Genomic DNA, 15,428 nt, shown 5'->3' with positions numbered 1-15,428 from the left:
GTTAGCTCCTCTGTCTCCCAATCGGTTAATATGGTTGGTGGGACTGGGAAGCTAAGCTAGTCCCACTCTCCCAAACTACAGAGAAGAGAATCTATAGCCAGGACCTCCATGGTACACTAGGGGGCAAGAGCCGTAGTTGGACTGACTCTGGATCCCTGAAGAACATCATCATCGCTGACTCTAAGGGCTGCAGCGCTCGGGATTAGGAACTGACCTCTGCCCCAAGGGTTCGTGGGTAAAATGAGCAACCATGAGTGGAAGAAGATGTTGAGAGCCCAAACAATATTCCTTGTTCACCGTGTCTTCTACCTTCTATTTTCTTGTTCATATCCAATGTTTGTGGCAAATGTTTCTCAGAATTACCACAAAGTAATATTTGGCTGATTTTCTTGGTATTGTTTGAGATATTGTAAATTGAGGATGTTTAATTGCATTTTGCTAATTTGAATTTTTACGTTTTGCCTTGTTTCTATCTTTCAACAACTATTTTGTAATTCTTACTTGAAAGGCCATTCTGCTGTGTCATGATGTCAAAGAATAAAAATACAAACATAGTTAAGGAAATCATTAACTTCAACTGTTCTTTGGTTTCTCATAGCTATAATTGCACACACATCAAATTCATTCTTATAAATAATACATATACATTGTTCTTTATTACAAATTCAGTTGACAAACAAAACAATGTTGCCCAAATACAAAAATAAACGACGATTACAGATTCTGGAGAATCTGAGTTGAACTGAGTCATCCAATATAAATAATACTAATCAGTATCTAAAATACATAAATAACACTGTCAGCTCCTGTAGGTCTCTATTTTAAACTGTGCATGCTTCTCATCTTACAGGCATGTGCACTGACAGTGAAGGTCACACCATGAAGAATGGGGAGAGGCAGGCTTTATAAATAGTCTGGCTGCTTACAGGCCGGTCTGGCTGCCGTACCTCGGATCACATACATTAACATAAACGTCACATACACTCTACCTGCTGAGACCCATGGCAACATGTCAACATGTTAGACACATTTCTAAAACACTGGGACATCCATGAATGATCGCTTCTGGGGTTGTGTGTGTGTGTGTGTGTGTGTCTTCTCTTCTCCCAGTGGTTTGTTATATCCATCTAACTTTTGAGATTAGCAGATGGATGATACATCACAATATACAAGCAAGGCAAGTGAGCAAAAATGAAAACAAATGAAAACATCCTAAACAATTATTGATGAGACTTAAGTTTGCCCTGCTAGAAGCTGATTGGGTCATTTAGAGTGACAATCCTATATATTGTCCAATTAGATCACTTTGTGGTGGCTTTCCCTGTTGGAAGGCTACGCCAGAGGTCAAATCACTGCTTGGCGCTCATGTCTTCACAGCGATCCAACGTGAGCCCCTGTTGGGATTATCAGTCAGCGTGTCTAAGAGTTCCATGCCTGAACAGGAAGCATGTGGGCGTGTGGGCGTGTGGGCGTGTGTGTGTGTGTGTGTGTGTGTGTGTGTGTGTGTGTGTGTGTGTGTGACTGTGACTGTGACTGACAGTGGTGTCATCTGTAAGCCCTGGATCTATATTAGGGCTTACCTCTAACCTTCCAAAGTGAGCTCACTTCACATCACGTTAGCATGTTAGCATTAGCACCCTGCACTCAAAGCAAAGCTCTGAGATGTAACCGGAGCTTTGTACTTAAAAGTGCTTTTAACTCATCTACTGACTTAGAACCTGGAGAGAAGTTGTACTGAAAAAATAGTTTAGTAATATATTAACTGATGTTTGAGAGCAGAGAGAGGAACAGAATGCCCTCTACTGCGCATAAATGCACCCTTTTGTAGAATGGTGTGCCCAAATTGAAAGGTGTTAACCCCAGCCAGGGTTATGGGTTCAAGTCCCCAACCTCGTGCCTCACCCGTGACAGTGGTGTTTCCGATGTGTGCTAGCGGGGCAGGAATTGGATTCCTCCCGCCCCTCACACACACACTGTCGGGAGACAAGAACACTTGAGTGTTCCATCTTCCATTATTCACTTCTAGAAGGAGTTTGAGAGGTCTCCCAGACATTGGGACATGTGTTTCCTTATAGCACTTGGTTGATTTAGGCCAAAAAACAATGATGCTTACAAAAAAGGTTTGGATTGGTTTCTGCTTTGTTGCAAATTTGTTCAAAGCGATTCTAGGTGGCATGGTCGGCATGTAGGTGAAGGCAATTTGATAGAATTGTGACCTTATATTGGGATTCATTGCTTAATCAATCTTCTTCCCACACTCTCCCATCTCCTCAGCTTGGGTCTCAACGTTGTCCAAACCGCGTTCCTCCAAATTTCCCTCAGACAATCCAGTTGTACGTTTCACAGTTGATTCCTCATCTGGTTCCTCATCAAACATAGTATTATCTGTAAGGTGAACCTCCTCATTTATCTTGGGTTGTTGGTGGATTGTATCTGTATCCATGGCAGAAGCTACAGTAAAATACAAATCAGAGGTATCAGTTTTGCACATGACAACATCAGCAGACTCTACAGTGTTCTGTTCCCTGCAGACATCATCTTGGGGAATCTCTGGTACCTCCTCAGAAGGACTAGTTACATCCAAATCAATGTTGAAACTGTCTTGATCATGTTCTTTAGATGGGTGCTGCTTAGGGGGAACTTGATTCTTGGACCCTGACAGAACAGAAAGGTCTGTCAATGGAAGACTTTGGTTATGCTCAATGTTTTCCACAGTCACCCCCCTATCTATCTCCCTCTTTTTACAACCTTCCCCCATCTCCTCAGCCTGGGTCTCAATGTTGTCCAAACACACATCTTCCATGTTCCCCGCAGACAATCCAGTTTTAAGTTCCACAATTGGATTCTCATGTTGTTCCTCATCAACGTTAATATTGTCGGTGATTTGAACCTCCTCTCTGGTTGGGATTTGCTGGTTAGCTGGTGCAGAATCACTTGTGTCAATCACAGTTCCATATCTGCTAGCTTCAGAATTTTCACCGAGCTCGCTCTTCTGAGTTTCTGTTGTGTTGAAAAGTTGGTTGACCGAATCAGAACCAGGAATCACGTTGGATTCTCCAGGACCAGAATCCTCCTGAGATGGACCAGGGGGCACAGGGCATCCAGGCAGGCTTTGAGTAGCAGACCCATCACTGGTGGTGCTTATTGATGAATCCCTGCTGTCTTCAAAACCCCGGCCTGGCCTGCTGTTGTCAGATGTAGACACAACTTGGTCGACAGTCTGTGGTAGATGACCACTGAACAAGGGAGGTGAATCTGTATCCATGGCAACTACTAGAGTACTACCGACATCAGACAAATCGGTTTTATACTCAACGACATCAGCAGATTCTACAGTGTTGTGGACATTGATGGAATCATCTTCATTATGTGTTTTATTTGTTACCTCAGCAGTATGAGTGTTGGTGTCTGGATGTTCTTCATCTTTAGTGATGAAACATTCGTCATAAGGTTCTGTAGGGGCCAGTGTCTCCGGAGGACTTTGGCTCTCGATACATACCGGCCCAGAAAGATTTTCAATAGTTTCTGCCGTATCCAGCTCCATCTTCATCCCCCACTTTCGCATCTCCTCAGCTTGGCTCTCAACGTTGTCCAAACACAGTTTTTCCACATGCCCCTCAGACAATCCAGTTCTACGTTTCACGGTTGGCTCCTCATCAAACATGGTCGTTTCTGTAATGGGAATCTCCTCATTTATCTTGGGTTGTTGCTGGTGTGTGTCCGTATCAACTGCAGAACCTACAGTACTATTACCATCAGAGGAATCAGTTCTGCATACGACAACATCAGCAGACTCTACAGTATTCTGGTCCATAATGGCATCGTTTTCAAGAACCTCTGGTACATCCTCAGAAGGACTGGCTATGTCTGAATCAATAAAACTGTCTCGATAATGTTCTTTAGATAGGTGCTGCTCAGGGGGACCTTGGTTATGCTCAATATTTTCCATAGTCAGCCCCCTATCTATCTCCCTCTTCTTAAAACCTTCCGCCATCTCCCCAGCCTGGGTCTCAACGTCGTCCAAACACACGTCTTCCACATTCCCCACAGCCAATCCAGTTTGAAGTTCCACAGTTGGATCCTCATGTGGTTCTGAATCAACGTTAATATTGTTAGTGATGTGAATCTCATCTCTGATTGAGGGTTGCTGTTTAACTTGTGCAGTATCACTTGCGTAAATCCCAGTTCCATATCCGATAGCCTTAGAAATGTCACCGAGCTGGTTCTGAGTTTCGGTTGTCTTTAAAAGTTGGTGGACCGAATCAGAACCAGGAATCACTTTGGATTCTGCAGGACCAGAATCCTCCTGAAATAGACCAGGGGGCACAGGGCATCCAGGCAGGCTTTGAGTAGCAGACCCCTCTCCAATGCTGCTTATGGATGGTTCCCTGCTGTCTTCTAAACCCAGTCCTGGCCCGCTGTTGTCAGATGCAGACACAACTTCTTCTCTTTGGCCGACATTCTGTGGTAGATCCCCACTGAACAAGGGAGGTGAATCTGTATCCATGGCAACTGCTAGAGTACTACCGACATCAGACAAATCGGTTTTATACTCAACGACATCAGCAGATTCTACAGTGTTGTGGAAATTGATGGAATCATCTTCATTATGTGTTTTATTTGTTACCTCAGCAGTATGAGTGTTGGTGTCTGGATGTTCTTCATCTTTAGTGTTGAAACATTCGTCATAAGGTTCTGTAGGGGCCAGTGTCTCAGGAGGACTTTGGCTCTCGATACATACCGGCCCAGAAAGATTTTCAATGGTCTCTGCCGTATCCAGCTCCATCTTCATCCCACACTTTCGCATCTCCTCAGCTTGGGTCTCAACGTTGTCCAAACACAGTTTTTCCACATGCCCCTCAGACAATCCAGTTCTACGTTTCACGGTTGGCTCCTCATCAAACATGGACGTTTCTGTAATTGGAATCTCCTCATTTATCTTGGGTTGTTGCTGGAGTGTGTCCGTATCAACTGCAGAAGCTACAGTACTATTACCATCAGAGGAATCAGTTCTGCATACGACAACATCAGCAGACTCTACAGTATTCTGGTCCATAATAGCATTGTTTTCAAGAACCTCTGGTACATCCTCAGAAGGACTGGCTATGTCTGAATCAATGGAACTGTCTTGATAATGTTCTTTAGATAGGTGCTGCTCAGGGGGACCTTGGTTATGCTCAATGTTTTCCATAGTCAACCCCCTATCTATCTCCCTCTTCTTAAAACCTTCCCCCATCTCCTCAGCCTTGGTCTCAACGTCGTCCAAACACACGTCTTCCACATTCCCCACAGCCAATCCAGTTTGAAGCTCCACAGTTGGATCCTCATGTGGTTCTGAATCAACGTTAATATTGTTAGTGATGTGAATCTCATCTCTGATTGAGGGTTGCTGTTTAACTGGTGCAATATCACTTGTGTAAATCCCAGTTCCATATCTGATAGCTTCAGAAATGTCACCGAGCTGGTTCTGAGTTTCTGTTGTGTTTAAAAGTTGGTGGACCGAATCAGAACCAGGAATCACGTTGGATTCTGCAGGACCAGAATCCTCCTGAGATAGACCAGGGGGCACAGGGCTTCCAGGCAGGCTTTGAGTAGCAGTCCCCTCTCCTATGCTGCTTATGGATGGGTCCCAGCTGTCTACTAAACCCAGGCCTGGCCCGCTGTTGTCAGATGCAGACACAACTACTTCTCTTTGGCCGACAGTCTGTGGTAGATCACCACTGAACAAGGGAGGTGAATCTGTATCCATGGCAACTGCCAGAGTACTACTGACATCAGAGGAATCTGTTTTATTCCCAACGACATCAGCAGACTCTACAGTGTTGTGGACATTGATGGAATCATCTTCATTCGTTTTTATAACTGTTACCTCAGCAGTATGGTGTTGGTGGGGTAGGGTGTTGGTGTCTGGATTTGCAGCCTCTTTAGTGATGAAACATTTGTTATCAGGTTCTGTATGGGCCAGCGTCACAGGGGGACTTTGGCTCTCGACACACACTGGCCCAGAAAGGTTTTCCATGGTCGCCGTATCCAGCTCCATCTTCTTCTCACCGTCTCCCATTTCTTCAGCTTGGATCTCAACATTGCCAAAACGTTGTTTTCCCACATCCCCCTCAGGCAATCGAGTTGTACGTTCCACCGTTGATTCCTCATCTGGTTCCTCATCAAACTTAGCATTGTCTGTGATGTGAATCTCATCATTTATCTTGGGTGGTTGATGGAATGTATCTGTATCCATGGCAGAAGCTACAGTACTATAAACATCAGAGGAATCCGTTTTGCATACGACAACATCTGCAGATACAATGTTCTGGTTTCTGTAGAGATAATCTTCAGGACCCTCTGGTACCTCCCGAGATAGACTGGTTATATCTGATGTGATTAAACAGTCTTGATCATGTTCTTGAGATGGGTTCTGCTCAGGGGGACTTTGATTCTGAAAACATGACAGAACAGAAAGGTCTGTCCATGGAGGACATTTGTTATGCTCAAAGTTGTCCATAGCCAACCCCCTATATATCTCCCTCTTTTCACAACCTTCCCCCATCTCCTCATCTTGGGCCTCACCATTGTCCAAACACACTTCTTCCACGTTCCCCACAAACAGTCCTGTTGTAAGTTCCACAGTTGGTCCCTCATTTGGATCCCTGTCCAAGCTACTATTGTCTGTGATGTGAATCTCATTGACCTGTGGTTGTTGATGGAGTGTATATATTTCCCTGGCAGATGCGACAGCACTATGAACGTCAGAGGAATCAGTCTGGCACTCGACCAAACCAAGTGAGGCCACAGTGCTGTGGTCCCTAGCATCTTCATTGTGTGTTTTTTGGCTGAAGACCTGTGGGTTCAAATATACATATGAGATTATTGGGTTAACTCAGTAGTAAAAACATTAATAAAAGGTTGTATATGTTTTTGTTATGTGCCAGCCAACACCCTAGAAATGGGCAGAATTAACCAATAGCATATTCCGGTAACATTTTATGTATACAACATGTCTGGCATCAGAAAATAAATAAATAATAAAATATTTAATAGAAAATATGCTGTGGTAGTTAGGAAGTACATGGTTTCAATAAAACTGCCAACAAAATAAGTGTACAACATAACACACCCATGGCAAGGGATGTGCAGGGAGTTATGGAATATATTCCTATTTTCTTTATTCAATGTAATTGTTTGTTTTGTGCTCATACTGTATAATAAGCACATGATGGGGGATAAATGTGGAGACAATATATCTCTCAATGATGAAGCCTACTTGAGGTTGTTAATATGTTGTTAATGTATTGTTACTGTGGCAGAAATCCTGAATTGATGACTAGGCCTACTTGGTGTTGTTAATGTATTGTTACTGAGGCAGAAATCCTGCATTGATGAATAGGCCTACTTTGGGTGGTTAATGTATTGTTAATGTATTGTTACTGAGGCAGAAATCCTGCATTGATGAATAGGCCTACTTTGGGTTGTTAATGTATTGTTAATGTACTGTCACTGGTGCAGAAACGTTACATTACTGAATGGGCCCACTTGGGGCTGTTTAAAGGTCAGAATCATTCTGAAAAGACATTACTGCACCTTTCTTTATCTTGTGTGCCTCAAAGTCTGGGGTTCATATTATGTTTGACATTTTGACCCTCTTTTTATTTTGAGAACATAGTTCTCAAGACATTGCTGTTTACTACTCACTTCAATGCTGCTGTTAGGAATATAACCAGCCCTCTTCTCCGGCCCAGTGTCCCAAACAGGGTAAAACACCCGTGGGACCTGCGTGGCACTCTTGGGTAATTCTAAAGAACATGACATTTCATTAGTAACTTAATCCTTTTTTGTTTCTTGACCAACATCTTTATTATAACAGGCTTGTCCTCTTGTGCTTCTGTACCACACAGGGACTCGTCTTAATAAGGATGTTAGAAAAACGTGCATGAAAGGGACATTAAGGATGAATTAATGAACGTTACAGCGTTTACTCTGTACCTGTTTTCTCCACGACTGCATCCTTTTTCACCTGTTTACGATGCGCTTTTCTCCTTAAGTATCTGATGAGGGCCAGCACCTTCTGGGAAACGCTGAATAATCCCATCATGAACAGAAGCAGGGCTATGAGAAGGGCCACGGCGGGCCCATGTCTCCCAAACATGCAGAATAAAAACGGCAGGTCATATCGGCCATCGTGCGCAACAATCTCCCCATTTTGCAGCAATGTCATCATGGTAGCCTTTATACTTCAACACACAGTCTATACTTTCACCAAGCAGGAGTCTGAAGAGACAAGGAACTCTCTCTCTTTCTCTGTTGGTTCCTCTCTCTCTCTCTCTCTCTCTCTCTCTCTCTCTCTCTCTCTCTCTCTCTCTCTCTCTCTCGCGTGTGCGTGTACGTGCTTGTATATGTGCATTTGTGACTTTGGCGGTGGCCAGAGACAGGTGCAGGATTAGCCCCCCCCTCCCCCCACACTAAAGTTACAACCATCGACCAATAGGAAGTTATTGCATCTTCAGCTTGCTATGCCATGTGCACATTTCCATAACATCTGGACCCCAATGAAGAAGAATCTAATAAACTGTATAATAATTGCATTGGCACATGAAAAAAATGTCGTACAAAATGTAGTTGATCTAAGATATTTTTATATTGTAAGTTTCTACTAATCAATTCAAAAAGGTTCAAACTTATCTCTAAGCATTCCTAGTGGTGATGTGCTCTTTGAAGACACGCTCGATGGCGTCCAGTTGCTGCTCCACAGTGACACCTGCTGGAGAGACGACTGCGGCGCGCTTCAGCTCGCCCAATCTGGCACCACTGTCCACCAGAGGAGGGGTTAGAGCTAGAAAAGAAAAAGAAAACCCTAATCGCATTCTTTACTTGTTTGGCTCATCGAGTTAAAACTTTATTTCTTATAGCAACTGACCAAGTGACATAACAAGTGACCTTAACAGTGCGTGCTGAAGATCTGACGACATCTGAGCCTTCTGAAGTCTTTCTCCCACAGTAAATTTGTTGTAGTAGTTACGCCCTAGGATTATCCAACCCGGTATCACGCGATTGCGTGCTCCTGCGCACGAACGTTAATCTATTGAGGTGTGTTCCAGAGCACGATAGTCCGACTTTTTGCGTGTTACACAGAACGAAATGTAAACCGATGCATTCTGAATGGTAGTGTTCCAAGACAATTAACTAAACGGTACGAGAGAGAGAGAAAGAGAGAGAGGGAGGGACAGAGAGAGAGAGAGAGAGAGAGAGAGCAAGAGAGAGGCTTCAGAAAGGGTGTGCGCAGATAGTACAGTGCACCCTAGTTATGTTTATGCCAAAACCATAAATGCAATATGTATATATATATATATAGATATATATATTGCCTAATTATATATATTGCCTATATATATGTATAGGCTATATATAATTAGGCTATAATTATATTATTTAGCGTGTAATGAGACAATCTATAGCCAAATTGTCGAAGATGCCCGAGAATCTCCGGGGATATCAGCATGGGAAATCGGCAAATCAGACCCATGAACCTATAAAGAAAGACGTCATCTCAAGCGGGAGAGAACGTTTGCGGTGCTGGTTTGTGTCACGTAAGTACAGGGCTCTCATGTCTCATGCATTCGGCGTGAGACACACGCAATTCAACCCATGCACACGCTCGAACCTGTGCCGTGTTCCAATACCCGTACTGTCCGTACTTACTAGCCAAAATTTGAGTACGCAGTACGTTCCAATTCAGATCCGGCGAAAAGGAGTATACTTCAAGGACCCGGATGCCGTACTCAAAACGGGCTAATCCTGAAGTGTGGATCGAAGGGCACTCCCCGTACTCAACGGCAGCCATCTTAGCTACGTAGCGGAAGAGGCGGAGCCAGGCTGAGCCAAAGTCGGCGCATTTTCCACATAGCCTGCATTAATAGAGTCATTTTGTAGTTTTTATAGTTTTTGGAACAGCACTCACATCTGAAAAAATAACGTAGTAGATGCGGATAGTATACTTCCTTTAAGTATACTCATGGAAGTACGGGTATGCTCTCACGGAAATACGTGACAATGTCACGTTATTTAATCTATTGAAACGTGATCAGGGAAACGTAGGCCTATTTTCTAAATTTTGTATTTCAATTGGAAGTAGGCTATTTGTCGTGTCACTAAGCATGACTTCCAAACTAAGGTTCTGTCCGGGAGCGTTCTACCTAATGTCCCTTATGGAGCTCCGTACAGATATAATTGTCTTAGAACACTCCCATTCAGAATGCATTGGTTTACATTTCGTTCTGTTTAACACGCAAAAAGTCTGACTATTGTGCTCTGGAACACGCTTCAATAGATTAACGTTCGTGCGCAGGAGCACGCAATCGCACACACACACACATACACACACACACACACACACACAACCTCTTGCAGGCAGACTCAGAATCTTGAGCCCATTTATTAGGGCACAGGTGTTATCGGGATTCCATCACTGCATTTCCAGAATCCTGCATTGTGAAAGTCTTCCCTTTTTTTTTTTTTTTTTAATGTACAATGGCATTTTATTCTACATACAAAACAAGCATAGTATTTGTCAGGAGTCCACGACCACCCTGCCCGTTTTGACACACAAAAGTAATTTGACACTTCTGGGATGAGCAAATGATTCATCTGTTTGGAAGGTTTTGTTGGAGACATACAAAGAATCTTCAGGCAACAGATGTGACAGCTGTGACTGCTCTCTCTCTCCTTCGTCTGCTGGGTCCTCTGTGTTTGCCTACCTGCTACAGGTAGCCATTGTGCGGGGCTGAGAGGCTTGTCAGCTGATGAGGTGCACCTGTGCAGGTCTGCCACGCAGGCTTTAGCCAGTCTCTCTTTCTTTCCACAGAGGCAGGTGGGCTTGGGTTCTGTTTAGGGTGGTTCCTTAAGGTTTTGGACCTTTGGATTGGTTCCATGTTTTGTTTTATGTTAACACTATTCAACATCCCCACAGCACACTTTCCACTGCCCATATACATAGGCTAGTCGAAAGAATTGTGTGTTTGGTCAGTAGTTCAGTTGGTTGGTCACATATGTTGGTTTGCTGTTCAGGTTTGGTTTGTTGCATTTTGTTTGGGTATTTCCAACATGGTAAAGATGGTTTGTTGTTCCCAGTATTTGTTTTGTCTGTCTGGGTAAGTTTCCTCCGTTCTGGCTCGGTCGGTCCTTGTGATTTTGGTCCTGGTTTTCTGTCCAAACCATATAATCGCACATTTTCTAATCTTCCATACACTAGACTAATCCCTTTACAGATTTCATGATACTTACTTTATTCTAATAAATAACTTTATCCCTTATCATGTGTGGATCCCGATCTTTGCTCTGACCCGAGCCTCGTCTTGATGCAGCCAAGGAGATGGAAGAGCGTTATGAATAATTATTAGATGATTGTGTTGTACAATGAAAGACAGTAAAGATTCAATATGAATGGCAAAATAAGGATGGGATTTTATTTGAACAATAAAATATGTGTTGGGCAAATTATAGAGAGGCTGAGATTATACATTTCATATTCAAAAGGCGAAGGGGTGAAAAAATTTAAGAAATATATTTAAGAAATATAGGCCTACTCAAAGCCCAAATCATTGATATCATACCCTATCCAATAATAAAGAAATTTGAATTTGAATGGTAACAATTCCGTCTGGTGTTAAATCCTCGTTCTCGTTTTGAACGTCTCACTCATGGCCGATCACAGTGTGTTCTTTCTGATTAGCTCTAATTGAGATCACCTGTCACGCACCCATTAAAGGTGAACACAATAGGTTTGGTTTACTTTGCATCGGCCTGTGTCAATCGTGGTTGAGTTTAGGGAGTGTTGGAAGTTTTCGATCTAGATTGTAGATCACTATTGTCACTTTATACAAACTGGAAGCATGCGTTGTTGCATGTTTGTTTTTGTGGGCATTTGACTGAGCAGCCCATACCAATATTGCTACCAGCATGGCACTTCGAAACAGACCACCGCAGTGAGTAAAAGTTATTTTCCTTTATTAAATGTTGACGTTTTTGGGCTGTCTCCTCGGACACAAGCCATCAGTAACCCTGCTCTTTGCACCTTGACATGCATGTTGCCGCTGTTTGTTAACCTAGCTTTGCTGATTTTTATCTTGTGATGTGTGTGTGTGTTTTTCTTAACAGGTGTCAGATGACTGACTGACAAGATCTATGGGGGGGCCCCCTTTGGGCCCCCCCTTACCCACTTAGTCTTCAAAGGAAACTAGTGCCATGGCATGGGACTCCAGTGTCTTCAAAACATCCTTGGAATACATGTGTATGAATGGTCCACCGAAGGGTTGATCTGGAAGCCACCACGGTCCACGCAGTAATATGCTGCGTGGGCCGTAGTGGCTTCCAGAGCCATCTTTTGGTCTTGGTCAGGATTTGTTACAGTTGCCCTTCAATGTAGAAGGCTACGGGTTTCTGAAGCAGCCTGCTGTACGTTGCATTGGAGTACAAATATTGTGCAAAATGCTCATGTAATTGCACTAGCACTAGTAACCTGTAGATTAGCTTAGTTTAACGTCATTCCGTGCTGTCTCTGTCAAATGTGTGGCTTACTTTAAGTTCACAAGGCCCTCTGGTAAACCACGTTGGAACACCCCTGGACAAGGTGATTAGTCACTGGGTGTGTGCTAAAGTTTTGTTCCATTTTTCACTAGTTGGTTAAGGTTTGGTAGAATTGTTTAGATGCTAGCGACGTGATGGCGTATGTTCAAGAGCCTACCCTGGCCAGGCAACAGTTACACGACGGTCACGGCCAGATGGCCTAGTGTGAGTGCAACCTTGATTGCATTTGTATACTGTTTACCATTGGATGTTTATGCAATTTGGCTTAATTCATCCGCTGTAAAGCTGCATTTGACTATTCCAGGGTCGTTTTGTACAGGCTTTCAATTGACTAGTTTGTGGGAAGTTTTTATTTTTTTTACCCTTGCTTACAATCCAACGGTTGTGACCACTTATGCAACTGGGCTGTGAACCTTGCAATTCTAGTTGCATATTTGTACACGTAAGCTTGTCCATTTCTATTGCCATCACTAACACTAGCTTCAGCATTTCCTTGTAGGCCATTAGCTGACTTGTGTATTGGAGCGATGATTTGGGTATTTTAAGATGCTTGAAAACCTAAAATAAAGCAAAATGCGTGTCTGGTGTGCAAGAGCCAATTTGTTGGCTTGCAGTAGTCGAGGAGTTGCCGTAGGTCGTAAGCCATCTGGAGGTTGTGGCAATGGAGGCTTGTGGTAGATCTGCCATCCAAGAAAGCTTAATTCTTCTGAAGCATGATTAATAGTTTAGTAAATTGAATCTATTCATATAGAACTATAAAATCCAAAACTGCAGCCACCAACTTGGATCGCAATATAGTCTTCATTTGTAACAACAGAATAATTAACATGACTAACTGGGTTTCTTCCATTTTCTGACTAGGGGGACTTGACTGGTGAGTCTACTGGATTAATCAGTGAAAAAAGTGCTTAGCCCAACAGATTTGATGGCATGACTACAGGGTGACAAAGACAATTATTCCCTGCCTATCAAAAGAGACTTCTAAAACATATCTGCTAGAACAGTTCCTATACTTTTTGTATAATTTGGTCATGCTGCAAATTTACTTTTTGTAGTTGCTCCATATTTAGTTCTTTGACAGCCTCACCTGCTAGAAAAGTCTATTCAAATCGGCTAAATATAATGAACTAAATTAATAGCCATGAAATGTTGTCACTCATACTAATGGCAAATACCCTCTTTCAGTTGGTGGTTCAACACTGAAGTCTCTCTAGGCTTGAGGGAGAGCTCACAAGTAAATCACACGAATGTCCTGGAGCAATTGGGAATACACTTTTATTTAGTCTACCTGACCAGGGACATCTTTGAACTATAGGTCACCTAACCCAAACTTTTCAATCTTGTTAGGTTGTCCTTTTCTCTTGTTTTAAACCGAAAGGGCTGAAATATCAACATTTCAGGTATTCTGTTTGGATAATGTGCAAAAACGTGTGGCTTCACTAATAAAAAAAATTAACAAATGTATTCTTGTGGTTAAACTATTTAAAGATTTGTATGCAAAATATTTCTGCTCAATTTGTGGTCAATGAAACTCTGACATTTTTTAATTTGATAAAACACAACTATGGGTTAAAGGTATTTGCATTGGGCATCTTTTGATATTTTTAGAATCTAGCTCCATTGCCGTTAGAAACGGTGTCTCCCAGTCCTGCATTGTGCTTCCACAAGTTTAAAAAAGAATGGGCAGAAAAGGAACTGCCAACTAAATCTATTTAACATGGGTAGAAAGTTAACATGGAAGCTCTTGGCTGCTGGTTCCCAACACAGCTCCACTGTTAGCCTGTGACCTTGCGTTTAACTTTTTTCGACTTTTGGTGACTTTCACAAAAGGGAAACGAACTGGTTAATACAATAAACAAGACATTTCATGGTACCATTTTGAACTGTTTGTGGATATTGCATTAAATCCATATGCTTAACTTTTCAATAATACATATCAACGAAACTAGGGTGAAATAAATAGTTCAAGCAATTTGTGGGACTTGGCTGCATTTACATTATTACTCATTTTGGGGGTTATTTCAGTCTCTCCAACCTGCAGGTCGTGCGAAGAATCATGTGAATGGGAATATTCTATAAATGTCTTTATCATCTTTCGTCTCAACACTTTTGCTGCAGCCGCTGTTGAAGCGTATGAGTCCTTTGAGACCCCTTTTATCAAAGGGGTTCTCAAATGTTGACCCTCCGTCACCTATTGCATCACTTCCTTTAGGGCTTCGGCCTCCTAATTGATCATTATAGTATAATTGAATGCCCTCTTTCATATATATTATATACCTCCACCACTGGGACGTGGCAACAATTCTCCAAATCCATATGGGGGGATGCTTGTGGACAGTAGGGGTGTATACTCGACATAAATAGGAAGCAAACTCATCTCACAAATGAGTAATGACATCTCACAAATACCTATTTAATAAGTTGTTTCAATTTATAATAATCCAAAATCCAATGGCAAAACCCGTTGGCTTTTTGTCGAGGGAATCCAGGGCGACGCTCACTTCCGGGTTGGCCAACATACGTCATCCCTCCACCACTCTACTGTAAAAACACATGTTCAAGTTGAATGAGAATAATAATAATAATTCTGCCATAGTATTTATTTAAGGGGGGGGGGGGGATACAAGTCTTTTGGCCATTTGTAGTGTTGATCAGCAGAGAAATAATTTGTCCGCAAAGACGGTGACGTCGCTTAGCAACGGTAGACGCTGGGGTAGACAAGTCACCGGACTACTACCCAATACCCATGCAAGTGAACGGAGCGTCACACGGCATTGAGAAGACCCGTGTAATAAAGGCCTATAATATTTCTGTTTATGGCATAGATTTCTCCTCAGATTAGGCCAATAAAC

The 15,428-nt window shown here is 42.7% G+C and overlaps 2 protein-coding genes across 2 annotated transcripts in view; both read right to left on the bottom strand.

The window, feature by feature from the left end:
• Positions 1 to 562: 562 nt before the first annotated feature.
• On the bottom strand, positions 563 to 8,376 carry LOC130372263 (titin homolog). Its single transcript, XM_056578160.1, has 3 exons — positions 7,981 to 8,376; positions 7,690 to 7,790; positions 563 to 6,838 (listed from the first exon to the last, which is right to left on the bottom strand). The coding sequence occupies exons 1-3, from the start codon at positions 8,213 to 8,215 to the stop codon at positions 2,237 to 2,239; spliced, it is 4,938 nt and encodes a 1,645-aa protein (XP_056434135.1). The 5' UTR covers positions 8,216 to 8,376; the 3' UTR covers positions 563 to 2,236.
• A 156-nt stretch (positions 8,377 to 8,532) lies between these two features.
• The window catches only part of LOC130372264 (NACHT, LRR and PYD domains-containing protein 3-like), an 88,577-nt gene continuing 81,681 nt past the window's right edge, over positions 8,533 to 15,428 (bottom strand). The window contains exon 23 of the mRNA XM_056578181.1: positions 8,533 to 8,827. Coding sequence (XP_056434156.1) covers positions 8,822 to 8,827 — 6 coding nt within the window. The 3' untranslated portion in view covers positions 8,533 to 8,821. The remainder of the gene's footprint in view (positions 8,828 to 15,428) is intronic.

The sequence above is a fragment of the Gadus chalcogrammus genome, chromosome 19 (assembly GCF_026213295.1).
Source record: "Gadus chalcogrammus isolate NIFS_2021 chromosome 19, NIFS_Gcha_1.0, whole genome shotgun sequence".
Taxonomy (NCBI): Eukaryota; Metazoa; Chordata; class Actinopteri; order Gadiformes; family Gadidae; genus Gadus; species Gadus chalcogrammus.
The sequence above is the reverse complement of the archived record's forward strand: the minus strand, read 5'-3'. Positions and strand labels throughout refer to the sequence as shown.

Coding starts and splice junctions, on each gene's coding strand:
- LOC130372263 (XM_056578160.1), bottom strand. CDS start 8,215: ATGATGACATTGCTGCAAAATGGGGAGATTGTTGCGCACGATGGCCGA. Junction 7,791..7,980: donor TGCAGTCGTGGAGAAAACAG/GTACAGAGTAAA, acceptor CATGTTCTTTAG/AATTACCCAAGAGTGCCACG. Junction 6,839..7,689: donor TTCCTAACAGCAGCATTGAA/GTGAGTAGTAAA, acceptor TTGAACCCACAG/GTCTTCAGCCAAAAAACACA.